This window comes from Anopheles merus, chromosome 2R (genome assembly GCF_017562075.2).
Source record: "Anopheles merus strain MAF chromosome 2R, AmerM5.1, whole genome shotgun sequence".
Taxonomy (NCBI): domain Eukaryota; kingdom Metazoa; phylum Arthropoda; class Insecta; order Diptera; family Culicidae; genus Anopheles; species Anopheles merus.
This window is the reverse complement of record NC_054082.1, coordinates 36,730,196-36,755,999: the sequence shown is the minus strand read 5'-3', so window position 1 is coordinate 36,755,999 and position 25,804 is coordinate 36,730,196. Positions and strand designations below refer to the sequence as shown.

The following is a 25,804-nucleotide window of genomic DNA, read 5'->3' as shown; positions in this document are numbered from 1 at the left end:
CTTTCAGGCTCAACATGAAGTTTCTAAAAGTATACTGCCATCTTCAATGGTAATATTATTCACAGCTCGATTGCGCGAACGTGTGTCTTGCAGGAAGTATTGGTTATTCATTATTATATTATTAAATGCAAGTTTGTTTATTTTGTAGAGACATACAATTTTTTAAGATAAATGAAAATGTAATTCCACCACATACGAACAGCAAACGTAAATTCCATCAATTCCCTAGCATCGTTAGCTAGCTAGCGTTACATGCAGCGTTACACGCATGGCGTTTGTAACGCCATCCGTCCTTTACATTATTGCACTGCGCGCGCTCGAGTTTGCCTCCCCACACTGTCCCTTTCTTCGTGGAAAATGTGTTTTCTCCACTGTACATAAGAACCCTTCTACAATATTTTGTCCCCCTTTCCTTCGCTTCTCCTCGCATCGAAGGGAGTATGTTCCCGCGGGAAGTGAAAATCGATTTTTCCTCCACTCGGCGCTCTTATCAACCCTAACGCGTGTTTACATTATTTACCTTCCACCCGGTACGGTTGTGTGCGTACCGGGTTTCATTTTACTTTGCCACCCGGTCCGGGAGTGCCGAGCGAATTTCGGAGCGGCTTGTTTACGTGCCGGCTTTACAGCGCTAGCCGAACCGATACGATTCGGCGGAAGGGCCTTTTTGGGCAACATCAGAAACAGAGCCGTGAGACAGCAAAGGAAAGGCGAGAAAATACTTTTTTTTGCATCTAGCGGGTGGTGATGAATTAGACGGTGGCTCAAGGGATTGACGGTGACGGGAAGAACGCGCAGGATTCGCAATTTGGGAGCGTTTTCTTTTTTTGTTCGATGCTTGCTTTTGTTTGCCTTGCCCGCTCCTGGCTGCGCGTTCCAGACCATCGCCAACGCGTAATGCCCAAAATTGCTTGCGCGACAAAGGCACCAAAGCAAAGGTTTTTTTTTGTGTTCGCTCTTCGCATCCAAGCGTCTAATGATTTTCGGTAATGAACGTTCTACGGCTTTCGGTGAAATGAACGGCACGGTAGCACACACACACAGCCCGACAGGTTCATTAATTGTTGCAGTTTTGCGTCGAACATTTCCCCAAATCGGAGGCAAGTTTTGCAAAGAAAAGAAAACCCCCCGCTCACCAGTATTAAATTTCTCACATCTGTAGAACGGAAATGGACCCGACAGAGAAGCGGCACGTTTTCACTTTTCAATATTGAATTAGCGCACAACACTTCCGTGTGATAATGTTGCTACTGATACGGCTGTATTCGAAGGAATTTGGGGAAAACTGTGAACAGTGTGGGCATGAGGTTCAAATTGCTACACACCGAACGCAGGGTGACAGGGTGACTAATGGATACATTTAGCGTGATTAACTTTGCATAAGCTAACGCGTGCGTGTGCGAAAGGGTTAGAGGCGAAAGCCCTTTTGTACCCGCTTTCAAATCTAATTATAGAACATTTTCCAAAATTTAACTCCATCCCTTTCTGGGATCGTTCCGCCGCGTTGAACCTTGAAACCTGGCGCCCGTCGTTTATGTATTTGCGGCACAAGGACACTCCAATCGATCCGCCGCTCCAATGCGACCCTCGTTGTCGTTGCAGTGTTGTTTGATGGATAATTGCTTCATTAAAAAAATAGAGTATCCTTGGCTAGCTTGGATTGCAACCACTGTATGTGTTGGCTAGATCAAAAGAAAGTCGCAACGCCATGAGCTCGCCTAGCGATGCATGCAATTAGTACGGTATATTGTCAATAGCTAATCGACCATGGAACGAAACGAGTTGGATGGGATACAGAGAGAGAGGGAGAGAGAGAGAGAGCGGGTGGCTTCCGTGAAGCCTGCTGCCATGCTAATTAGCACTAGCAGAGTATGCTTTCATGTTGTTAATCAGCACGGCACAACAGTGGCACGCTCCCAGCAGGTACATACATACATATGATCCACTTAACTAATGCCACTTGAAACCGTCACCTGCAAAACAAGGGGAGATAAGTTTGCTTTTCGCTTCCAGGTAAACAGTATGGCTTCTTTTGAATTTTGTCTCCTCTCGGACCATGCCTGGAAAGCCCTTGGAAGGAGGCGATGGTGGTGCTCCTCCAACTTCCAACTTTCTTTGCACTGGAGTAGTTCGAGTCATCTTCCACTGCGTCTTCTGCTCGGCGGTACCTTATGTCCCTTTTCTTGACAAGGATTATCCTACCACTGACCAAAGGCGCACCATCAGACCGTTTCAATAAAGCCCGTTACTATGAGGGTAGGCTTGTCCACCGTTTCACCCTTTGGGGTCTTCCCCTCATGACTCAGAAAGTAGGTCATTGCAGAGTGGAGTGGGACAGTGGCGCTGCACACAAAAACCGAAAAATGCTGCTGCATCGGCAACAAACTGCAACTCGATTGGTGGCCCCATTACACAGTAACACAGTTTTAAGGTGCAGGGCGGCCACACAAAATGGCCGCACATGTGCATCCATTTTGTGACATTGTGGTAAGGTTGGTAAGGGCGCAGTAGCAATGAAAAAAAGCCCCACACACACACGTTCTGGGCGCTCTGCGGGGTCAGAACTCGAGCCATCTGGTCCCCCTCCCGGTGTGTTCAGCGAGGCACATAGTTGACCCACATTTTTGGCAGCAGCTTTTTGGTTCTAGCCGATGCTGGGGGCGCAAAATAAATGTAAATGTTCCCGGAGGATAATTTTAGCAATAAAAGGACCGAGCTCCATTGTTTTGTGTGCTAAGCAATCGACGGTGATGTTATCTGTGGAGGCTGCTGCTGCCACTGCTTCCAGTGATAAAGGCGTTAGCAAAAAGCCCCACGACACCCATTGTCGTGCTAGCTCATCCTCTTTCCCCTCCCTTTTTTTTCTCGCCGTGCTCCTTGTTTACAAACGGAAGCAGCAAATTAGGTCAACCGTGAAAGGTACGAACGATAAGGCAGCCCATCCGTTGCTAACCCTCTCCGCTGCTTGCGGCTGCTTGCATTGGCAGCGATAAAGGCATCTTTTTATCCTTCGCTTGTGGACTTGCAGTTTGGCTGGCATCTTTAAAACGCTGGTGCGCCCGAATGGTGTGGATGGACTTTGTTTATTGTATGGTCGCCGCAAGGCTTCCGATCGGGTCTCATATCCGGAGCGCATTGGGTGAGCTGCGTGAGAGTAAAAACCTTTTCGCCAGCGAAGCGTTACCCAAATCGTTACGGATGCCTACCGGGGGGCGAGCTTCTACTGTCCCTCGGGGAAGGAGGAGGGGTTCGTCTCCCAAAACCACCCAAGCGCTCGACCACCGTGTGCCGATGAAGCGTAACGCCCAGAAATCAGGTCAGCGCAGCAGTCCCAGAACCGACAATGTAAACACCAGAACCAGAACCACGGCCATGTTGCGATAGGGCATAAATAATCGCGCTGTTATCTGGAGAGAAAAAAAAGGAAAAACGAAACGCGCACACGCACTCACTCGCACCGTTAGAGGCAATATTCGGTGCTGGGAAAAGTTTTCCCTCCCCGAAAACCAATGGGAAGCCTATAGCAGTTCCAATTTTGCCGAACAGCTAACTAATCGCAAAGAAAAACACACACACAACGCCCTCTAAACCCTCCCCCCCCCCCCATCGGCAAGGCAGCGGAAGGTTTCGATAAGGATAATCAGTATTGCAAACGCCAGGGAAGGCTACTGATAAAAAAGGGCCAAGATGCTTCACACCGATAGGAAGGCGTTGCGGGCCACCACTTTCCCGCACATGTACACTGGGCGGAAGTCGCGCGCCCGCAAACGCGTCAAATTATAAACAAAAACAAATTTTCGGTCACAAATCATGGCATATAAATAGCAGAGTTGGTGTGAGTAGTGAGAAGGCAACACACACACACACACACACACACACACACACACACACACACACACACACACAGGTTCCCGGATATTCCGGTGCTGCTGCCTCCCGGTAAGTACTTACAATGTTGCTGCCCCGCGCACAAAAGTAGGTCAATCGATAAGTGCGAACGAATACCAAATACCCCAAAACGGAACGGAACCGGAGTTGCAAAAGCGCTTCGTTCCCACAGGATGCCGAGGCGCCATTTCGTGCTGGCAGCAACAAACCGCTCAACCGATGGTTACTTTCGTGGGGCTTGGGCACTGCTGTGCCCGCTCACCACGGGCATCTGCCGGTACCGAAACTTTGTTTATTTCGCCCAGCACGGGAGAATGCCACCACGGTAACGGCCGGTACCGGCCGGAAGCCGAGCGGGCGACCGGAAGCCCAGTGCCCAAGCAACCCAGCGTCCCTTAGTACATAGTACCGTGGGCCCTGCGCAATATTTACCTCTCGCCCAACAGATGGTACGGCGAACCAAAACATGATGGCTGCGTCCCCCTTCCCGTGGACCAGCACTGGGTGACGCATGAGCAGGCGAGCAACGTTTGGCGGCTCAGGAACGTTGAAACGGGAACTCAACTCAACACAGGATTCTTTCCCGGCCGGTGCCTCTCTACCGGCGCTCGGTTTGTTGTGTGTACATATACATAAGGGCGCGCGTTACAACAAACCACCGCGGACACTGAATATTGATCACACACAAACGAACCGTTCGGGTTTCCCTCGGGCGCTTCCTAGCTGCAATAGAAACACAGGCAGAGGGTGCGGGGGTGTGGTAAAGGGAGACGCAAGGGTGTGCTATTACAATGAAGAAAGCGCGCGCAATTTATTCCACTCACCAATACTGTTGTATCGTTCTCCGTTCTACAAGCGACCAAAAAAGGGAAGCTGACGGGATGAATCGGGACTATAAAGGGACAACTGAACACACACACACATTGGAGTGAGTGTGTGCAGTGGGTCACCAGGACGAAACGCGCTGCTTGTGTGTATTGTACCTCGCATCGTATCAACTGCAAAGCGATGACGACGGAGGCGACGGAACTCTTCGGCATTTGCTGGACCGAAACCTGACCATTTGGGAGTGCAGACGGGTGCAGGGGTGGGTGTTATCCCTTGTTATTAGATTTGCCTCTCGCTCACGCTGGTCCGAGTCTCCCCGATTCGTGTATGTGACGCGTAGTAAAAAGAAACGGGAACTGTATTACATTGTAGTCCGGTTTCTGGCCGATGGTTCCGCTTATGTACTAACGCCGTTCCTGCGGGATCTCTCTCTTTCTCGCTCTGTATGCCGCAACCAGAATGTTTTGCTTTCAGAGGCGCTCGTGTGTGTGTGTGTGTGTATCAAGATGTCAGCAGGAGGCGTATGTGGGAGGTTTTTCTTTCCATTCCACCGAAAAAGGGACGCCTTCTGTAATTCGTCCTGTGGAGAGAAAAAGCGTTCCAAAAGCGATACGAGAAACCGGAAGAGCCGAAGGAACCGTTTCGCTGTGTTTGTGCCGTTCCGGTCGGTGTGAAGTTCCTGGTGTCCCGGTCGTCCCTTCGCAAGGGAGCGTGTGCCAAGTAAACAATGTAACACACCGTAAACAAGCCCGCTAACCAGCGGAAGTATATGAGCAAATCTGAATCTGTGTGGGTTTGTGTTTATGTCGGGGAGAGATAGAGACAGAGGAGTACTCGTTACAGAGGGTGAGAGGGGGAGGGCGATGAAGCGTATGTAAAGGGCCCTTTCCACGTGCGCTTCCCCATACCCTCCCACCACAGTCCTTCCAGCGGGAAAACTAGGTCACCCCGAATGGATGGTGGTGGAAAATGATGTGAAGGAACGCGAACAAAAAAAACTTTATTGCCATCTCCTCCGCCCCCCCTCACTTTACCTGCCACCACTTCCTCCCTGGAAAGTTGAAGGAGTACATTTTCGCATCCGCGACCCCATTCGCGTGCAATTCACACACACACACACACACACACACACACACACACACACACACACACACACACACACACACACACACACACACACACACACACACATGAACGAAACGTGAGGGAAGGAAGATCTGCTTCCGGTTCGCGGGTTCGGCTTGCTTTGGGGACGACGAACAGCCCCCGACGAATAACGCCGAGTAACGGCGGAGCTTTCGGGTTTCGGGCCGGGCTCGTGGAGGTGGGAGGGCCCGATGGGATCCTTAGCGCGTGAGAGAGGAAGCGCAGCGGCCTCCACCGGGTACGCTTGTAACGCGACCCGCCAGTAACGTGACGCTACGCAAGCGGCAACGACGTAGCTACGCGAAGCTGCGTCACACGAAACAGAGTTTCCTCTGGTGCCATTGGTGGATGGCAAGGCAAAAACAGAGAGAATCATAGAGAGTGAGAGAAAGAGAGAGAGGGAGTTTGTGAGTGAGCGAAAGAAGGCTTCAAACAGTGTAAGCGTGTTAGCGGGTCATCATGGCCAGCGGCCAAGTGTTGATGTCGCGGTCCTGCGTCGCCCGCAGGACGCAAGTGTTCAAGCCGAAAGTGCGAAATGTAAGAATTGTTAGTGCCTGTTGTACCTACCGCAACTGTTATCTTTCCTATATGCGTGCTGTGTTTTGATGCTGGGGGATTGATATGCTTAATAGCAACATTGCAAAATGGCCCTTTTATTAACAACCTTCCCCTTTTCATCGTTACAGGTCAGTCAGCGAATTTTCAAATGCACCTGGAAAGGTTGTGGCGTCATCTACACTACATGTACGGAAATCACTCAACACGTTAGGAACGCACATCTTGGGTAAGTGAGCTGCACGCTTTGGAAGTGTTACCTCCAAGCCGCGGCTTGTAACGCTTCTAATGTAACACCCGTTTTTTTCCCCCGCACCGCACCGAAATACAACAGCCCCCGCAAGCCGAACGAGTACAGCGACGAGGAGGATTTCTTCTTCACCGAAACCGAGGATGAGAGCGACGAGAGCGCGCCGAATCCACCCTCGCCACCGACGCTGAGCCATCGCGACATGGCACGTCCCCCGCACGAGGATCCCGAGTACCAGCGCCAGATTGTTGGCACCTACCGGCAGGGATTGCTCTCGCAATCGCAGGCCCTCCAGCAGCAACAGCAGCAGCAGCAGGCTGCACAGCAGCAGCAACAGCAACACCAGGCCCAACAGCAGCAGATCGCCTCCATCAAGCCACCACTGCCGGCCGGCCTAACGGTGGCGGCCCTGAGCGGCGCCAACGGCACCTCGTCGGCCAGCAATGGCGGCTCGAACGGCAGCAGCAGCAGCAGCAACAGCAATGGCAGCACCAGCAACGGTGCGGTCAACCCGCACAGCAGCGTCTCGCCGCTGATTCACCACAACTACACCTGGTCGCAGGTTAGCCCGGTAAGACATCCCATCGGTCCATGAGCGTTCACATCCGCTCCCACGCAACCAATTGCTCACCATTTCTCTCTTCCTTTCCAATGGTTAGACGTCACCCCAGAAGCACGTGCGACTGTCGCCCCGACCGTCGGCCTCGTATCCGTACCCGTCGCCGAACTACCAGCACCACTATCAGGCGCAGGCCGCCCAGCAGCAGCAGCAGCACCATCAGCAGCAGCTCGGCCACATCCAGCTGTCGCCGGGTGCGGGCAGTGGCAGCAACGGTACCGCCGCCTACCACCAGCTGCTGGCGGGTGCGGCCGGCGCCACCGGCGCCATCACGCTCGGCTCGTACAGCAGCAGCCCGGGCTCGAGCGGCGGCGGCAGCAGCGTGGGCAGTGCGGGCAGCGGCCAGCACCGTTCGCCCGTGTCGCCGAACCGGAGGACGCGCGGCGAGAACAAGAAGTGCCGCAAGGTGTACGGCATGGACCACAAGGATCAGTGGTGCACCCAGTGCAAGTGGAAGAAGGCGTGCAGTCGATTCGGCGACTGATCCAAGCCGTCCGCCGGCAACCGCAAAGCAGCAGCAGCGCCACCACCACCACCGCCACCTCCAGCGGGCAGTAGCGGCAGCGCCAAGTTGCACCCGTCGGCAGTCGTCGGGCCGAGTGGGGCATCGTCTGGCAACGCCAACGCTGCCCCGTCTACTTCGCCATCGTCCTCACAGTCGCTGTGGATATCGTCGTCGTCGTCGTCCTCGTCGTCGTCCTCGTCATCGTCGTCTTCTTCCGCGTCCTTATTGTCCTGTCCGTCGTCCGCGGTGGCGATGGTCAAGCAGGTGATCCAGCTGCAGTCCCAGCCGCCACTGGCCGCAACCGCATCGTCGCTGCTCCTACACAACCAACACAGCCAGCCGGCTCAGCACCGGCTCAGCGTGCAGTACGCACAACCGCAGCATCCGCGTCCGCGCGCCCACGGCATGGTGGTCTGATGCGATCGGCCGCCACCGTTACAGCGTGCCAGGTACGACGTGTGTCATCGAGGCAGCCTCATCGGGGTGCAACCAATTTAGTAATTGCGAGCGAAATCATCGCAACAAATGAACACCCTTCCGGCACAACGTTGCAAGCGTCCGCAACAGACATGGTGCCAGCAACAAATCACTTAACATTGGCGGTGCAGATAGAACGCAGCCAGCCAACCAACCAACCAACCAAACCAGCTCATCGACGATGGACAAAAGCAAAAACCGTAAGTAGAGAGTAGTAAGAAGTAAAACATCAGACAGAGAGAAATGAAAAAAACACCCAATAGTTAAGACTACACTGCGAAACGATAAACGCAGTGAAAAGGAAAAAAACACACACAATTACAAGAAGCAAAAGATCTTTAAAACAAAACACAAGAGAGAGCGATAGAGAGAGTTAAAAGAAGAAAAAAAAACACAAACAAAAGAAAACGAAAATACGAAAACCACAAGACATCAAAGGCTGATTTAGTTTTAACATGCGGATAAACAAAAAAAACGAGTTAAAAAACAAACGAAAAAAAAACAATCTACAAAGCCAACCGATTGGGTGACATCGAACTGGCCAGGGGTAAATGGTCGTACCGCACGGCATTAGCCACACTACCATGGCATGATGGAGGCGCCCCGGACCTTTGGACGGAAGTGCGTGACATTGCGCTAGCATATGTTTTCAAGTCACTTGTCTTGACTTATTTAATTCACAAAGCAAGCGCGATCGATCGCCCTCACTGTGCCACTATTGCGTCTCGCCAATCGTCGCTCGTCCGCCCCGACAACCGGACTCGACTCGCGATCCTGCCAGCGGCTGCACTGATACAATCTTCTGACAAATATACCGTCCGATAATCAAAACATCAAACAATGTAAACCTCACACACCCATGTTCCCCCAGGTTAAAGCAACAAACACTCAAACTATCCGGACGGAAGTGGGGAGTGTGAGGATCGCGATGGAAGGATCGCCGTTCGTACTGGTGGTGAGCGTGAGAGTGACTGGGCGCCTCCATCGATCGTTACCGCCGCGGCACGACCGCCGTACCGAATGATCTCGAACCCGTTCGCTGTGCCGAAGAAATGTGAAATAAGGGTATTTAAACAAACACACACACACACGTACGCAAAAAGAAGATTACAAAGATGTAACACAAAAGATCTGCAATTCGAGAAGGGGAAGGGATATGCAAAATGAGGAGCAAAAAATGGAAAAATTAAAAAATAAAACCCACTGCCAATAAGTTTAATGAAGCGAGGGCGATAAATGCCGACACCGACTCAAATGCAAAAAGAAGGGTTAAAAAGAGAAAAGCAAGGGCAAAAAAGACGCAAAAGCTCGCCACTAACGCGTTGTTAGCTATGTGAAGAAGAGGAAGAAAAAACATGCAGGATGTAAGTAAGGAAGAAGTTATCACAAAACCAAGCGTACATCGCTGAAAGGTGAAGGCAGAAGGCAAAAAGCGAAAGCATATTGTTAGTAACAGCATCATAAGTAATCAACAGCAAACAACACAAGCAAAAACCTAAGCAAACCACAAGTAAAAACGTATAAACGTAATTCGTAAACGTAAATTCTCTACTGCAAGCGATAACAACAACATTAACAAAACAAACAAACGCAAATTCTGTCTATCTGTGTGTGAGTGTATGTAATTGTAACATAGGAGAATAAGTAACGAGGGGTATGATCGGTAAATGAAGATTATAAAGCAAGCATAATTAAGGCCACAAGCAGACACAAGTGCTCGAAACACACACACACACTCACGCGTTGGTACCTACTGTGTATGTTTACCTACAATTAAAAGCGGGTTGTATGACGATACCGGCGGTTGGAGTTGGAAGTTATGCATGCTAGAGGAGAATCCTGATGCGCCAGCACCGACTGCACCGGCCTAGAAAACAGCCACCGTTTTTCCCTCCCTCACCAGCTAATGCTCCTATTTACCAATTTTACCAACTACTACTAAAATTACTAAACGAAAACACACCTATCGCCGTTTACGCGTACGCCAAGCATAGAGTGGGCAGAAAAGCGGGTTTCGATAAGCATATGGGAGCCGTGGTCACATCTGAACGCGTACGACCCTCCCCACGAAGAGTTACCCACGAGTCGATCGATCGTCACCGATGGCCAGCAGCGAGCCCTGTAATGTGTGTTGTTATACTTTTCCTACACGCTTCTCAGTCTCCCGCTTAGTGCAGCAGAGCAAATGTGATACCAAGCGGCGGGACAATCATTACTGTTTTTGACCCCGTTGTGAGTACCGAGCTTTTAAGACGCGATCGTGCGCCTTGGCACGATCGTTTACGGCAGCATTGTTACCGGGCTTTTTTTCTTCACAAGCGGTGAAAGCATACTTTGCCAATGCTTCGAAGCTTTCCTTCCCCTTTGGAAACCGATACGACAAGGTTAATTAAACCTTGTACTGTTGTGCGTGGTTTAAGGGGGATTTCTGATTGTAAGGGACCCTCTGGACACGGTCCACCTGGTCCCATTCAAATCCTCGCCGCGGTCGTGGCAGCGGGAACAGTGATCGCTAATGGCAATGATGATGATGACGGTGAACGATGATGGAAATGATACGCAATTTTGCAACTGATGATCTCTGTGAAACTGTTCATTTTTTTTAATTTAATTCTCTCTCCCCGCGCGTAGAGACTTGCATATTTATAAACATTTATTTTTTATTCGTACGATTGTTTGTTTGTTTTACAACGTGTTTTTGTAGCTCGTGTCGTTCTGCGTATCCATGGCTTGCTCTGCCCTTGTCTGGTCTGGTAATTATGGCCAAACATGATTAGTACCGGCAGGAGTGCTTTGTTTCTGTACTGGTGGTACTGCTTCTTCTTCGAGCGCGAGCAACTTGAACTTGGGCGGAGGAAGCATTCATTCTTCGAACCCTTCCATACTGCACTGTGCAGCTGCAGCCAGGTGGCAAGGATATTAAATCAATCAAGAACGCCAAAACACACCGACATTTTTCATTGCCCGAGTATCTCCAGCTTCAAAAATCCCAAAAATTCAAACAATCGGTTGAAACACGCTAATATGTAAGCAACACATGGAATAACACAAAAAAACAAACAAACAAAAGCAATTGGAACGTGAGCAAGAACTGAACCGCTGAGGGTAAATTTTGACAAAAAAGAGGGATGGGGGGTTAGATTACACCGATAGTGATGCTAAGCAAACTCTACACACACACATGTGTATGCGGAAGTGGAGTGGAGAACTCGTGAGGATACTGGCAGGAAATGCATTGGAAAAGCATTCGAATAGTTCAGATTGGTTCAGGAATGTTTGCAATGCCGAGGGAAAAGGGAGCACGTGTGCAGGCAATGGTCCCTAAAGCAGCCACAAGCGCACTGCAGTAACTACTACTACTACTACTACTACTACTACTACTACGACTACTACTACTATAACTACTACTTTTAATGACAATCGTGAGCAAACTGATAAGCAAATGCATTCGATCGCAAGCAAAAGGAATCTTTACGTAGTAAGTGTACGTGTATGTGTGTGCATGTGAATGTGTGTGTGTGCGTGCCATTGCTTTTACACATGCACAAATGATCATCATTTTCCCCATTTCCCACACACCGCCCGGTTTTACCAACAACAATCAGAACAATGGGATGAAGGAATGTTTGATTGCTTGGTGGGTGGCTTTTATGTGGTGGCTGTTTGTTTTTCACTTCCAATTTACCACCACCAAAAAAAACAAACTGGAATCGAACGGGTATGCGAACGAGAGAGAAAGAGACAGAGACATGAAAGAGTAAACAGTAAAGCAACGTTGGAAATGTATTGACAAGACTAAAAACTTTTGCCTATTTATATGTACAAATCGAACAAAAACTGCGGATAAGGGAAGTCGTAACGGGAATGATCGAACACGTGTGTGCTGTGCTGTTTGCAGTACATTAGCAACCCAAACAACGCTGAAACCAAGCATTACATTGGTTCACTTGTGCAAGTGCAGCATTTGGGCAAGTATAATGTGTTTCGTGTACCGTTCCTTGTGGGTTAGGACCACAGAACATACATACATATATACATACATACATACGCACACACACACACATACAAAACATACACCATTTGGGAGATAGTAGCGAACAGGATAGCGATGTGTTTGATAGCAGGAATCGATAAGAAAGCATGTGGCATAACCGAGTAGTGATGTGACTTACGAACGTGTGTGGATGTGTGTAAAACGTCTCTTTGTCCGTGTGTAGTAGTGAAGCCGTTTTTTAAGTGTAATTTTCCTCTCACAAAAAAACCCCGTTTTATCGTGTTTGTTAGTAATGAAAGGTGGACAGGTGGTTGTAATCGTAAAAAAAATGCAAGCAGGAACGAACAGGAGAGAATGTTAGGAAACGCATTACCCATAATACCGTGTGGATAGCTTAAGCCGGTTTTGAAAGCGGAACAGAAGCCAGTTAGGATGATGCGCATAAGACATGCCATGGAGAAAGAGAATGAAAGAGAGAGAGAAAGAGAGAGAAAGAGAGAGAGAGAGAGAGAGAACAAGCAAGTGCATGTAACATGATACAGAAGTAACACATTTAGCACCTCTTCATCTAAAGCAAATGCACTCCGCCATTTTACCACTCCTGCAAAAGGCAAGTAAGAAGTAACAACAAAAGGATAAGAAGAAGACGGTCAAATAGAGCACATAACAGAACAGAACAGAGAACCGAAGAGAGAGCAACACAGTTGTACAAAACAAACAAACAATAGCACACGAATAAACCAGACAAACGAATGATTAGTGTACTGGACTGGGCGTTAGTAGACGACGAACGTGAGCGAGGACAGAGATGATGAATATAAAGCGCAGTAAGCGAAGAAGTGGATCAGTGGAGGAGGAACAAAATATGGCGCATTATTATCGGGGTTACCGTATTTTATCTGTTTTAATATATGATTATTATTATTATTATTTTGTTGTTTTTAAGCGAACCAAGAAAAAAAACATACAAAAAACACACACACAAACGCAAAAAACACATACACACTCATACCCATGAAAAGTAAAAAGTAAGCATCAATGTGACAATGTGTTGTACAGTAGTAGTAGCAGCAGCAGCAGCAGAGAAGTGCGATAAAACATATAAGTAAGGTATTGAAACGAATCCCTAAGATTTAAAGAAATCGGAGAGAAAGCAAGAGGGAGAGAGAGTTACTAACAAGAGATAAAAAAAGAGGGAAAAAGAAAACGGTGAAGTAAAGTAAGTAAGTTACAAGAAAAAAAAACAATGGAAAAGAACAAAAAAAGAGAAACGAAAAGAGAGAAAGAGAGAGAGGAGAGAAAGCGAGAAAGAATTGATTCACACCCACCTTTATGCGATATAAGTTATTTCGTACGTTATAATCTGTTAAGCGTTAGTTTTAACACAACACAAACAAAACAAAACAAAATAACAAAAAAAAAAACCATTAAATCAGCAAACACGTGATTGCTGGTTTTTGTTTCATACATCTATACATAAACATAACTTTTTTTTTTGTCTACCACTTAAGCATAATTTAATGTTGAGCAAAACGACACACGAAAGCATTACTAAACACACTAACTAAGCTAAAATCAAACACACACACACACCACCAAACACACACCCGCAACACGGAAACGCTTCTCATCACCACCATTTGTACTTCGTAAGCTTTAAGCTTTAAGAGTTCACTATTTTACAACGTTCTATTTTTAAATAGCGTAAAATATCCTTTCCCTGCTATGGGGATGGATGAATACAGCAAATCGGCAAACTTCGGACACAAACACACACGCCGCAAACGCAGGCAAGCTAGTGGTTAAATCGTTACAGACATCGTCAGCTCTCACTACAAAGTGTCTTTCCTTCTGCTTGTGCACAAATGCACCAACAAAAGCAAACAACAAGTTAATTCGTTCAGCAACCAATTGTTAAGAAGCACTGTTAGATTGTTCAAACAAACAGACAGACAGACAGTCAGCCAGACAGACACACTAAAACACACACACACGCATGCATGCATGCGATTCGGTGCATCCTTTGTGCATTATTATTATTAATGTTATTATTATTATTATTGTAAAATAGTGTCTCGCGACATGCTGTGTGTGATAACTGCGTGTTTGTTCTTTTTTTTTTTATTTAATTTTGCTGTCTTCACTTTCTACTTTGTCTGTTATTAAACATAAACCCCCCCCCCCCCCTCTCATAGTACCGATCCGTTTATTTGAGAGAGGATATATGAGATGGCTCAGAACGGAGTAAGGATGCCCCCGCGGGAGATTTAGTGAGATAAGTGGAGGAAGGAAGCAACAATGCAGAAAAAAACCAGCGAAATAAAATGAAAACAAAACGAAACCTAAATGCCAAGGCCAATTAAATAAAGGGATGATAATGATGATGATGATGAAGATGATGATGATGATAGTATCTCTGTAAAGTTACGTTAGCCAGATAAGGGTAGGCACGGTCGCATAAATGCAGTACAAGTTACACAAGCTTCTTGCACATCGCTTACACAACGCGCTATCTGCACGCTCTGGTACATTTGTTCATTTGTTTCCTTTCATTTTTCCTCTCTGTATGGTTCTTTCTTTTCGGTTCTCTCTCTCGCTTCTTTCCGTCTTGCTTTCATTTTCACTTACAATTCCCATTTATTTTTTAATAACGATATTGTTCTTCTCGCTTCTTTCACTGCTCACACATTAATAAAAAACGCATTCATTACTAATTTAGCGAGCGACTCATAATGTTACAATTTGACGCCAAACGCATCGGCCGGCGCCAGCAAATGCCTCTCCCTTGGCATTGGTCGTTGGTTGGTGCGGCACGCAAACGAAAACCACTCTATTTATCTGCCATTTATACCTAAGATTACATTTATTTACGCGGAAATCGGACGTATGGATAACGGTGTGTCCTCTGTAGCTCTAGGAAGTGAGAAGAAGAAGAAGAATAAGAAGCAGCAGAAAAAGAAAACGAAATAACAACAAAAGCTAGAGTTCCAAAGCTTTTGTAGCTTTCATTTTCAGTCGGTTTTATCGAGTTAGTTTTTTTTTAACGATTATTATTATTGTACTTCCCACCATTCATTGTGCTTTATACTTTTAACCATTTCGTTTGCATGATTTGGAAACCATTTACTTCCTTCGTCTCTTTCTTTTCTCCAACTCCGAGTTAAGTGCATTAAGTGAAACGAAAGTACCATGTTTTTTTTTACATTTTACAATAATACTTTTAGCTGTAACAAATATCAATAACAACAACAACAACAACAAAGCAGCGAAACAAACAATGGTAGCGAGCCTTACGCGCTTCCGTTTTCTTCTTCTGCTTTGATTTTTGATCGTGATTTTTGCCACCGTTGAGTTTAGTGTTGCAGTTGTAGGTAGAAGAAAGAAGTGGCCAGTTAGTCAGTGGGTAGTAGCAATGTTAAGCAGATAATTACATTTGTACACTACTACTACTACTACTACTACTACTACTACTACTACTACTACTACTACTACTACTACTACTACTACTACTACTACTACTACTACCACTGCTATTAGTACTGGGCGGTTTTAAGTTAGTTCAATTTTTTTACTTCAACCCCCTTCTTTTCGCCCGGCTGGTGATGGTTGAGATTAACATTTAACAATCAAACAACGTACACACAAACACACACACAGATATATACATCCACAAAACTCACACTAATGCAAAGGCTTAGCTGTTAATGTAGTTAAATATATTAGGGTTTAGTATGTTTATTTCATATGTTTTTTTTTCTCGCCCTCCGAAATTGATCTTTTCTTGCTGTCGTTGTTAACACACTTATTTATTTATTATCCCAAGAACCATATTTTGCCACCTAAGACGCAGGGAAAAGGATAGAGGAAAACGTAAGGAAGAGGAAGTTAGAACGATATAGAGCGATAGAGAGAAAGAAAAAAGAGAGAAAGAGAGAGGAAAGAAAGAGAGAAAGAAGTATATTTTTATTTTTAAGCAACAAAGAGAAATGAAACGGCAAGATGAAAGCTATATATATATAAATACAAAATGGAAGCATAATCAACTTACCGGCACTTACCTTCAAAACACACACACAAACAAAAAAAACATGGGCAAACAATCACTTGCAAGAGCAAACATATTACAAAAAAAAACAAAAACAAAATGCTGTAAAATATACACATACAATATAAATGCTGTCGAATGCAACGTGGAAAAGTTACTGAGCGGGGGGTAAAAAGGGCACAGCAAAATAATGGGTGCAAAAACGGACAAACTCGACCATTCGACGATTTGCGTTCTCACTACTATATATATATATACGTCACAATACGCTCACGGTACGCGCGTTGTCAGTGTTTCGGTTGCTTTGATTGCTTTGGCTGTACGCGCATGTAAAAGCATGTACAGAGAACGCTAATCATGGGCAGCGCATCTACCTTGATCTACCTGATCGGATCGAGCGTTCGCGCAAAACGTTTGCGAGCGGGGAAAAGAATGGAACTATTACAAAGCTCATGCAAAACACTGAAACCCGCCACAGACACGGAACGGTTGTGTATGCAAACACTATTTAAATCACTAGCCCCCCCAAAAAAACACACACACAGACAAACAGTGCAGTCCTGCAGTCCAGTAGCGTTTAGTAGTAGTAGTAGATCGCGAATCGATGTCGATGGATGTAAAGTTGTAAATAGATAGAGCCAAACAGCCCCCCACTCACTACCCCGAACTCCCCATCTCAGCTCCCTGTTACAAAACTCAAATCGTCATCATCATCATCGTCATCATTATCATCATCATCTTCTTCACCACGTTACCACATTGGTGGAGTACGATGATGATGGTGTTGGCGGTGGTGGTGGTGCATGAATTTTGACTACCTCGTGATTCGGTCTCGACTTATCATTGCATTGTTTGTTTGTTTGTTTGTTTGTTTGTTTGTTTGTTACCTTGCCGCCTGTAACTTTTCCTTTCCTCTTATTTTCCATTTAGTAAAATTATTTTTCTTTAGCAGAATTTTTGTTTAAGTTTAAGAAGTAGCTTCATTTGCACACCGTTTAACTGCATCGCTAAGGGATAGTTTTTGCTGCTGGCATGTTTTGTTTAGTTTCGTGTGTTTTTTTTTTTAATAAAACCCCTACAAAATATGTAAGGCACAGGGCGGGACCCTTTCAGCAAGAGCGAACCAGAGAGAGAAAAAGAGAGAGAGAAAGAGAGCATGATGGAGCTATGAACCGTGCGTTAAACCAAAACAAACTGCAAAAACATTACGAAATAGGCAACACAGCAAAAACTAAGTAAGCAAAGAAGATGGAAAAGAAGAGTAAGTGAAAAGAAGAGAGGAAAAACACTCACACACACAGAAATAGTTTTAATCGTGCAAAAAGTAACAGAAGAAAAGTAAAAGAAGAAACGTGCCGGAAAAGGGTATATGGATTGCGACGCAAAACATGTATTAAAGTTGATGAAATAAGAGCAGATAGTTGTTTCTCTGAATCATGCTAACCAGCAAAGCAAAACGAAACAAAGGCAAGCGATTGTTAAGAGCGGAAAGTGGTGAACCGAATGTTGGACACATTGACAAATGCAAACTGAATCAGTAGAGTAAATGTGTAATAGCAAAGCGTAAAGAGACAAAAAGAGAAGTAAACGTGTAACGCGTGAAATAGAAAAGAAGAAGAAGCAAGCCTTTTGTTGATAATGGTACACTTATTTTGGATTTTGAAAGCATGAAACAAGTAAAATTAAAATAAAACACACACAACATTATCCACAATCCCTTTTTGCAAAACATACAAAACTCAATGAGAAAAGGCAATACACAAAGCACAGTAGAGAAAGAGAGTTGATGTTATTGAGAACAAGCGTGCAAGACCGGTAAAGATTTCAAAGGGAATGAGAAAAAGAAAAGAAAACCATGCGTTCAAAGAAGCAACAAAAAAACACACACACATAAGAAAACAACAATGCGCCAAGTGTGTAAACAGATAAATACGATGACATGATGATGACGATCATGTGAAGATGCTGCGAAAGGGACTGTTTCTCTCCCCCCCGGGAATGGGTCTGTGTGTGTGTGTTCGACAAAATTTAGGCAAATTTTCTCTATTCGGCCAACGCAAATGATGCAAGCGAACACCAAAACGAAAACAAAACCGAACTGAAAACCGGGAGAAAACGTCCCCCCTTTCGGCGGGATCGTCGTTGTCGCTTTTAAGCTCTCACAAACGTACGGTAGTGTACACACCAGCGTAGGGCGCACGCGCAAAAACGCACCCTTCTCACACGCACACACTCACACTCACGCTTCAAACGAAGAGTAGTCGTTGATCATATCCCGCAGGATCATCGCACATCATTCCCAATCAAAACAAAAACAAAGGGCGAGCATAAAGTACGGCAAAGCCTACTGCGAAAGCAGGCGCATCGAAGGGGGTTGCAGGCAGTGCAGCTATGCATACACGTATGTGTGACCGTATGTGGTTGTGTGTTGTTACTAAAAGTCAAAGAAGAAGAAGAAGAATAAGAAGAAAAAAGAAAAGCTACTCACATACACACTGACTGGTTACAAAAAGCAGAAAAGAAACGAACAACAACTTGTTGATACTGTGTTTTCACGCGTCTAAGCACTTCAGTTTTGAGTTTGAGTTTGAGCTCCGTTTGCAATCGTCATCTAACTCGTTTACCACTCGTTATCTAAGCTCGTTATTGTTATTGTTCAATGCACATTCGCCCAACTTTCCCCCAAAACACAAGTTGTTCACAAAGAACAAACACTAATGCAGCTGTGAAACGTGTGTTAAACTAAAGAAACAACTGAAATGTGCGAAATTGAAATGGTAAAAAAGAACACACTTTAAAACGTTAAAATACAATTTGCATACACACATACACGCACATACATGAAATGTCTGTGCATTTGTATATTGTGTTTTTCTTTGTTGTGCTAATTCCCGTTGTTTGTTTTCTTTGCTTTTTGATAGCAGCGTGTGTTTTTGTGTACTGTTTTTTATGTTTTTTTGCAAAATGTTTGGTTTCAGTTACTTTTGATTTGTTAATTGTTTTCTTTTTTCAGTTAATTATTTATTAAAGATGCTACAAACGTTCGGCGCCACTAGTTTGTTTGTTATTGTTTGTAAAAGTTAAAGAAAGGGCCGAACCAAAACGTGCAAAAAATTTAGAGAGTAACAAAAACATAAAAAAAACACATAAGACACATTGAAACCAATGAAACACACACAATGCACATACCAAACACACCAAACAAAACGTTATTTTTTAAAAAAAGAAGCAAACGTTCGTTTCACCTTTCCCAATCTTCCCTCTCTCTCTCTCTCTGCCACTGCACTCGATGCTGCTTCGCTTGGGTACCATGAGTGAGGAGATTCCGATCATAAGAGCGGAGCAAGAAGCTTCAACAAGAAGCACCCCATTTACCACCACAAACCAGATAAACGGGATATGATTGATCCAACGCGGGTGGTCGGAAATGAGCAGAAGAAAGTAAACTGTGACCAATGATGGGAAACAGAAACAAAAAGAAAAAAAAACTACAAATTATTACTAAACACACAGCCAACAACATGAAGGAATGCAATGTCGCATCCGCAAGGCGTAGTGTGGAAGTAAATCGTACAAGATCGGTACGAGGTGAGTGAGTGAGTGTGTGTATGTATGTGCGTGGAAAAATGAAGCATACACATTGGAGATAAGCGATACAAACGAGATAAGAAAATGAAACAAAAAATACACACAACAAATAAAATAACAAACAAAGCGACAAATACCGGAGCGAAACAATGATCATAATGGATGATGATGATGAAAGATGATGTTCAAATGCGATTTGAATGATTTTTTTTTCTAGTGTTAAGTAAATACAATATTATACATATTACAAATATATACACGGTATTAGATAAAGATAAATCTGAACGATTGTTGTTGATTTTTTTTCACTCTCTCTCGTTTTGGGATGGGAACTTGGGTCCGTAATACATTATATCACAGTAAAAATTGGAAAGAAATGCATCCGTTTTCTTTGGATGGAAAAAACGGGCTAAAATCCGAATACGAATCTAATGTACCTATGAATCTAATAGGTTTTTGAGTTACGAACAATGCTCCATCTCTATTGGATTTTTTTATGTTAATGTTTCAATTAGTGCCTAAATGCTGAATATATTGATATTTCATTTTTGTTTTTGTTTTGCTATTCTCCTAAACCTTTTTTAACCTCCATTTACTGCTGAACTAATTAGTGATTTAATATGACTTTTTTTTTCAAACATTTACATTAAAAATCCCGATCCCGCAGCACAGTGACGATGATCTTTGGAAAATGACGACGTTGTTCGCAATACAGGGTTTCCCACGATTTATTGGTCAGTTCCCATGATTTTTTGGTGGGTTCCCACGATTTTTTGGTCGTATCCCATAGATTTTTGGTTCGTTCCCATAATTTATTGGTATTTTCCGATTGGATATCAATACAATTGGACCAAAAAATTCTGGGAAACGACCAAAAAATCGTGGGAACGCATCAACAAAATATGGGAACCCACCAAAAATTGATGGGAACCGACCAATAAATCGTGGGAAACCCTGTAACTATCTTCTCAAAAGTGATATTTCATTACGATGATAAAACTGCAAAATAAAATACTGCCATTTTCTTTACAATTATAACATTGTATTTTCTTTTTTTTTTATTCGCATTGACGGGCGCTCATTCAAGCGATTTCACATTCTAGCGGTACACATCGATCGCGCACCTAAAGAAAAAGCTTTCCAAGAAATAAAACTAAATACAAACTAACGTCCCTCCCACCCGGCAGTGGACCCCTTTTGCGGGTTGGACGTTTGTGCGTTCTACGCAAACGAATAGTGTGCGTGCGCGCGTTTCATCTAAATTTCGCTCCAACGGTGGTGATGTGTTTAGAACACTGCTCTGCTAAAATCGGACGTGTGCCGCACACACACACTACGTTGCGGCATGCAGTTGTAGTAGTAGTAGTAGTAGTGGTAGTAGATATAAGCTTTTTTTTCGGGGAGTAATGGCCGGCTCCGGGGTAGCGTCAAAAGCGTTCCACGCGAGGTTCACGACGTAAACGCCGGCAAACCGAACTGTTCCGGGTGGAAGTCCTCGAGTGATTTCAGCACAACCGTCGCGTGCTTCCGCTGGTCCTCCTCGATGTGCGGATCGGGCACCATGACGGCCTGCATGCCGGCCGCAATCGCTGCCGTCACACCGTTCGGCGCATCTTCAAACACCAGGCACTGGTCGGGAGCGGGCCGGTCCGGGAAGCGGTCGGCCGCGACCAGGAAGATGTCGGGCGCCGGCTTACCTTCCTTCACGTCGGGATCGGACGAACCCATCACCTTGTGCCCGAACAGCTCGAACAGCTCGCGGTGGTTCTTTGTCTTCACCTCGACCGAATCCGCTCCCGAGCTGGTGGCCAGCGCGATCGGCACGTTGTGTTTGTGCAGATGGCGCACCAGCCGCTCGGCGCCTATTCCATCGCAGACAAAGGACGAGAAAAATGGGTAGCCAATTAGCAGCAGTGTGTAACATTCCAATCGGAATTAAAACACATGGACATGAGCATGAACGATCTACAAGCGAATAAGAAAGACTCATGCAAAGCTTCACTTGTTACGTCGTGGTCGTGGTGGTGGTAACAGAAGGGATATTGAAAGGAATTTTTACAGAAACTAACAAAGGAAAGATATGCAAGCAATCGGCCAACAACTGTTAGTAGCACACAACACGCACCGCAACACCGGACCAACCACAACAACAACAACAACAACAACGACAACAACATCAACACCGGGTGGCGTTCGAATCTGACCTTGCATTAGCGGCGCCCGGCCGAGGTGTAGCAACTGATCGCGACGGAATCGCGCCAGAAACTCATCCACCGAGCAGGGCAGCTTCAGATCGTTCACCAGTATCGAGCAGGTGCGCTGTTCCGTTGTGCCCATCACCTTCATGCGCGTCGGCCACGGGTACGGCGAGTTGTACGATTTCAACAGATCGCGCAAGATGTTTTCGTAGATCTTCTCCGTATCTGCGTGCCAATGCGCGAGATGTGGTGGTTGTGTGCCGTATCAGCGTACCATGCGGGACAATACAATGAAGCGGGAATAAGGAAGGACCAGTAACCGCGGGGCAGGGATAACAGAGAGAGAAAGAAAGAAAAAGAGAGAAAGAAAAGAAAACGCAAAAAATAGTTAGGACCATCCGTTGGGGGCGCGCACATTACCTGGCATTAGCTGACACTCTTCCATCACGCGATTGATCCGCTCGGTCGATATCTGCACGTACTCGGCCGGTGTCAGCGGTAGCTCGAGGGCGGCGACGATCGCTTCAGCCGCTTCGTCCCGCTGCAGTCCCATGATCGTTTGCTTGATCTCCCACGTGTACGTTTTGCCGTACGGTTCCGCGATCGATTGCGTTACCTGCGTGTAAAGATTTTCCGTGTCTGTCGGTTGTCCCGTCGTGATGCCGACACAGAAACGGACACGCGCACAGAGTGCGTATGTGGGCAGAAATTGTTTACATTACAATGGGTTATAGGTGTTTGTGTTTTGCATGTTTTTTTTTTTCTTCTTCTTTTTTGTCTCTTTGTAGGCCAAGGCAGCAGACAAAGGCGCAATCATAATAGCGCGCTTCGATCGTGCCTGCTTCTCTCACACGCGAACCAAGGGAAACCGTTGAAAACTTGCATGCATGAAATGTTTCACCATTCGTTTGAGCTGGGGGAAATATTTCATTCCCACTAGCTTCACCATGTGTGTGGGTACTTTGCTTGCAAATTTTATTTTAAAGGTTTTAATTTTATCTTTAAAACAGCAAAAAAAAAACAGTATTCTATGTTGAGCTTGATATTGTACCCGAAAGTAGCAGGAAGTTTTTGTTGTTCTTTAATAATAACAACACTTCAAACCATGGGTGGCACACAAATAGCAAAGCAACGGTCGGAATTGATCATTCCGAAGTTTACCCATCAAAAGATAAAACAAATAAAACATTAATCTAAATAATTCGACCTTAATTTGCCGCCTTTGAGGTGCAATTGGATTGCATTCAAGTATTTCATTCAAATACAACCACACTCACGGACGATCTGACCATCTGTGACGTCGTGTCTAACTCAAGTGGTTCCCTACTATCGGTCCTCCTCGAGCTCTTATCGCATATTGCCGGTCGTAATGAAGGTAGCAGCATACGTAAGAAAAAGAAGCGCATAGTACGGGGTAAATCGGGAGCGTATTTAAATGATGAAATAAGAGCCAAAACCGCCCATACACCGTTGCATGATGATGTGCCCAAGGTGTTACGACGAAACCAACCCAGGATCTCCTTTCGGGGGTAATTATGGGAGGTAATTATCGCCTGTCTGGCTAATTAAGTACCGTCAACGAGTACACAGCCGTTCGCGCAAGCAATCAAGAAAATTGGATAGATCGCTCGTATCGCTTCCCAAGGATAAGCGACCTCCTCTTACACGGGGCTGTTGGTTCGATATTCAATCAATTTCTACTGCAGGTCAGGTCAGGAATCGCGTGAAAAACACGAGACGAAAACATTGTTTCCAGCGCCGTAAGGTATTATTCAATGGTTGAAAACTTTCTAACGGCAAAACAGCAAGAGCACAACACAACACACACTTCCTCCAGGGAAAAAAAACAACAACAACACACCATGCACCGGTTTCTTCCTTTTTTTGCACACATGCCAACTAGACTGCAAATCCATCGACTAAATAAACTTGACACTGAACCCCCGGTGCTCCTGCATACACTGCAGGACGAACGCAGCTGCTGCAACACAACAACACAGCACACAACATGCACGCAGCGCCGAGCACAAGGCCGAGCATCCGAGCAGGCCGGGACGAAACGGAGCGACCGAAACGAACACCGGCACCACACCCTCAGTCCCCCGGGGCCAGGCACACTTACCAAGCAACAGCCCGTCCATGTCGAAGATACAGTGAGTCACCTTGCGGAACGACGACATTTTGCTTCCGGCCGTACCGAGCACCGAACCACTACTACTACCGAATAACCGGCTCATCGTGGCAGCGGTCGTGCTTTATACCGCGCGTATGTTTTCTGTCCGCTGCTGTCCGCTCTCAGTGTGTTCCTTCCCGTTCCTTCCACGGTTCGAACGGTTGCACTGCTCCGGCCACCGGTATGGATTCGTCCTCCGCGAAACAGATGTTTTTGCCGTTGTTCTAAACAACACTAGTCGGGGGTGGGGTAAAGAGAGAGAAACAGAGAGAGCCTGTGCAATACACAAAAGCAACCAGCGAGCGAGCGTTAGTACATTGGCGAGCGGTACGGTGCGTAACCGGAAGAAATCACGCTGATTCTCCCTCTCTCTCTCTCTCTCTCTCTCTCTCTCTCTCTCTCTCTCTCATAACCAGGCTTGCGGGAGTGAGAGAGAGAGTGAGAAAACGAGAGATGTTTCGCTCGGTTCCAGCCGTTTGTAGTGTTTGCAGTTTTCTACTCACTCTCGCGATCACGATCTAGGATGCGCCGATTTACGCTGCGTTTCGCTGTATCCTTCGGAGGGAAAATTGTACTTCCTGTTGCGTCTGCTGCTGCTGCTGCTGTATGAGAGAGGTAATGAAAACATGAACATAAATAAAATGAATATCTTGCCACTTGCAGAAATCGGACGGGTAAGCAAGGGAAGGGGGGGGGGGGGATTTATCATACGACCACCGTTCCTTGTTTCATCGAACCGCGCCAGACAAGCACAACAAAGCGCCTCCCAGACGGACCAATGTATCATTTCCCGAAAGAAACCATCCCTGCTTTTCAAACTACTGCTTCAAATTGAGGTCATGGTCACGGGGACGGACGGACAGGGGAGATCGGTTTTGATTGATTTTCTTTTTTACTTTCCCATCAAACAGACATAAAGGAGCCCTACAGAAGGTAATCTGTTTTGCGCCGAGATGGATTCTACAACATCCCGCAAGCAATTAATGCACGTTCAGCACGTTGTTCCTCCTTCTCCCCTAAGGGGCTAGGTGAGCATCTATAACACCGGCACAGATTGTGCCTGTTGAATGGGGTCCGCCGTTTCCGGGCGAAAGATAACACACAATCGACGCACACAAACGACCCGCTCAAAATTCATCATCCACCAAAAACCAAATCAAAAAGCAGCAACCTCCCTCCCCCAGGAATTTGAGGTGTGTTTGTTTTTTCTTCTGCTCGGTTCTTATGTAACTGTGCGGGGTGTTGTGCGTGACTGCAAGGGAATACTGCCCTGGCGATTGCTTTGTTTCCCTATTACCCTACTCGCTTGAAAATGGGTCGTTATCATTCGCCAAGAGCGTGCGAGAAACACACACACACACACACACCATCCGTCCGTCCGTACCTCGTAAGGCAATAGAACTCGTTGTTTACCTGTGCCGTCCGGATGGAATGGTCACACTGCACGCTCGTATCAAGGGCGTCGTACTACACGCACTACACCAACACTGCACAAGCAAATGCGGTAAGAAAAGGTGTCCTCGTATCAGGCGAACGAA

The 25,804-nt window shown here is 46.0% G+C and overlaps 2 protein-coding genes across 3 annotated transcripts in view; one reads left to right on the top strand and one right to left on the bottom strand.

The window, feature by feature from the left end:
* The window catches only part of LOC121588966 (zinc finger protein 395), a 90,896-nt gene extending 77,540 nt beyond the window's left edge, over positions 1-13,356 (top strand). The window contains exons 5-7 of the mRNA XM_041907453.1: positions 6,549-6,646; positions 6,752-7,238; positions 7,327-13,356. Coding sequence (XP_041763387.1) covers positions 6,549-6,646; positions 6,752-7,238; positions 7,327-7,770 — 1,029 coding nt within the window. The 3' untranslated portion in view covers positions 7,771-13,356. The remainder of the gene's footprint in view (positions 1-6,548; positions 6,647-6,751; positions 7,239-7,326) is intronic.
* A 7,560-nt stretch (positions 13,357-20,916) lies between these two features.
* LOC121590667 (probable pseudouridine-5'-phosphatase) lies at positions 20,917-24,330 on the bottom strand. 2 transcript variants are annotated; one of them, XM_041910532.1, is made up of 3 exons: positions 24,216-24,330; positions 22,514-22,732; positions 20,917-21,757 (listed from the first exon to the last, which is right to left on the bottom strand). In XM_041910532.1, the coding sequence occupies exons 1-3, from the start codon at positions 24,328-24,330 to the stop codon at positions 21,345-21,347; spliced, it is 747 nt and encodes a 248-aa protein (XP_041766466.1). In that variant the 3' UTR covers positions 20,917-21,344. The 2 variants fall into 2 exon arrangements, with proteins under 2 accessions (XP_041766466.1, XP_041766467.1); XM_041910533.1 differs by lacking the exon at positions 22,514-22,732 and adding an exon at positions 22,100-22,318.
* Between the last annotated feature and the right edge of the window lie 1,474 nt (positions 24,331-25,804).

Excerpts from the sequence above, each read along its gene's own strand:
- LOC121590667 (XM_041910532.1), bottom strand. The coding sequence starts at position 24,330 with ATGAGCCGGTTATTCGGTAGTAGTAGTGGTTCGGTGCTCGGTACGGCC. Across the intron at positions 22,733-24,215 it reads CATGGACGGGCTGTTGCTTG|ACACGGAAAATCTTTACACG; the intron begins GTAAGTGTGCCT and ends GACAACCGACAG. Across the intron at positions 21,758-22,513 it reads AGAGTGTCAGCTAATGCCAG|GCGCCGAGCGGCTGGTGCGC; the intron begins GTAATGTGCGCG and ends GCGATGGAATAG.